The following is a 1702-nucleotide window of genomic DNA, read 5'->3' as shown; positions in this document are numbered from 1 at the left end:
CTGAGCCCCCTGCCCCATGGCGCCCCCCCAGTGCCCGGCCCTAACTGCCAGGGGAGCGCGCCCCCAGCGCCCGGCCCTGACTGCCAGGGGAGAGCGCCCCCTGCCTCACTCCCTGCCCCACGGCGTCCCCCAGCGCCCGGCCCCAACTGCCAGGGCAGAGCACCCCCTGCCCAGCCCCCCACCCCGCTCCCCACAGCACAGCGCCCCCCAGCGCCCAGCCCTGACTGCCAGGGGAGAGCACCCCCTGCCCAGCCCCCCACCCTGCTCCCCACAGCCCCATCTCTCTCTCCCGCAGGTCCCAGCAAACAGCCGAATTCCCCCTCCGGCTCCTTGAACCTGGTGACGATGGACATCCAGAACCCGGACATCACCTCGTCCCGGTACCGGGGGCTGCCGGTGCCCACGGCCACTGAGAAGAAGAAGGGCAAGAAAAAGATCTCCAAGGCCGACATCGGCGCCCCAAGCGGATTCAAGTGAGAGCTGGCATCAGGGGGGCCAGGAATGGGGCGTGGGGCCTGGCCCCTCTAGGGGGTGCTGGCTCCTGTCTGGCCCCAGGGCGGGGGGCTGGCTGGCTCAGGGGGGCCGGGAATGGGGCACGGGACCTGGCCCCCTCTAGAGCTGGCTAATCTTTGTTCTCCTTCCAGGCATGTCACCCACGTCGGATGGGACCCCAACACCGGCTTTGACGTATGTAGCTTCAGAGACAGGGGCATGGTGGGGGTCTGACCCTGGGGTCCCAGGGATCAGAGGGGCTGGGAAGGGGGCCAAGGACAGGCCGTGGGGTAAAGCTTCGGCGTTAGCAATGTCTGTGTACAGTGGGGAGGGCGGGTTTCACTCTGCTTGTGGCTACCAGGCGTGATGTGGGGTGTGACCGGGCTTCAGTTGGTGTGCGTGGCTGTTTCCCGGCTGCCCTGCCCCAGAGGTGGCTGCATCTTAGCATCCGGTGAGCCAGCCCTATGCAGTGTTATGTGCGGTGGTTCCCCAGCTGCCCCGCTCTAGAGGTGGCTGAATCTCAGTGCCAGGCGAGCTATCTCCATGGGGTGTTATGTGCAGCTGTTCCCCCGCTGCCCCGCACCAGAAGTAGCTGCATCTCAGTGCCCCATGGAGCATTATGGGGGCAAATTTGGGGGTTGCTTGAGCCAGGACTGCCCAAGATACCGCCTCCCTGTGGCCCTCCGTCCCCCCAGCTTTTTCCAAACTCATCTTGTTCTCCCAACGCACATTTGCCCTCCCCTGGGGTCAGATCCTGGCTCCGAGCTCCCCCCGCCCCGCCCACCTAAGCTGCTCAGGGAGTTGACAGCGTGGCCGTTATTGGCGGTGAGGTTGGTGCGTGCCCACAGGAAAGGGGCAAGTCGCAGCCAGCCAGAGGCGCTGCTGGAGCTAGCGGGCATCTGGATGGCACAAGGGGCAGGGCGCGGTCCTAGCCCCAGGATGTTTTTCGGACTCCAGACAGTGTGTTTTCTCCTTGGGGCTCAACTGGGAATTAACACCGGGCCTGTGGCATGCCGCAGTTGGTGGCTAGGTGATCTGGCCTGCAAAATTGATTGCCAGGTTCTCCCGGGACTGTCCCTTTTTTGCTGCAGCTTGTCGGGAAGTCTGGCCGAGGCAGCCAGTGTCGCGGGCTCTGGACGGCATGGGGTTTTTCCCCGGCCCTCAAAGGCAGCGGCCCAATAATCTGGGCATGAGACTCTGCAAGAGGATG

At 65.0% G+C, this 1702-nt stretch overlaps 1 protein-coding gene across 1 annotated transcript in view; it reads left to right on the top strand.

Moving 5' to 3' along the window:
* The window catches only part of LOC113408849 (wiskott-Aldrich syndrome protein homolog), a gene marked incomplete at its 3' end in the record, with an annotated part of 2972 nt that extends 2285 nt beyond the window's left edge, over positions 1 to 687 (top strand). The window contains exons 7-8 of the mRNA XM_026662274.1: positions 296 to 473; positions 645 to 687. Coding sequence (XP_026518059.1) covers positions 296 to 473; positions 645 to 687 — 221 coding nt within the window. The remainder of the gene's footprint in view (positions 1 to 295; positions 474 to 644) is intronic.
* Positions 688 to 1702: the final 1015 nt, after the last annotated feature.

The sequence above is a fragment of the Terrapene carolina genome, unplaced genomic scaffold (assembly GCF_002925995.2).
Source record: "Terrapene carolina triunguis isolate 2854851 unplaced genomic scaffold, T_m_triunguis-2.0 Scaffold25302, whole genome shotgun sequence".
NCBI classification, from domain to species: Eukaryota; Metazoa; Chordata; order Testudines; family Emydidae; genus Terrapene; species Terrapene triunguis.
Note: the sequence above shows the minus strand (reverse complement) of the source record. Positions and strands in the feature narration are given on the sequence as shown.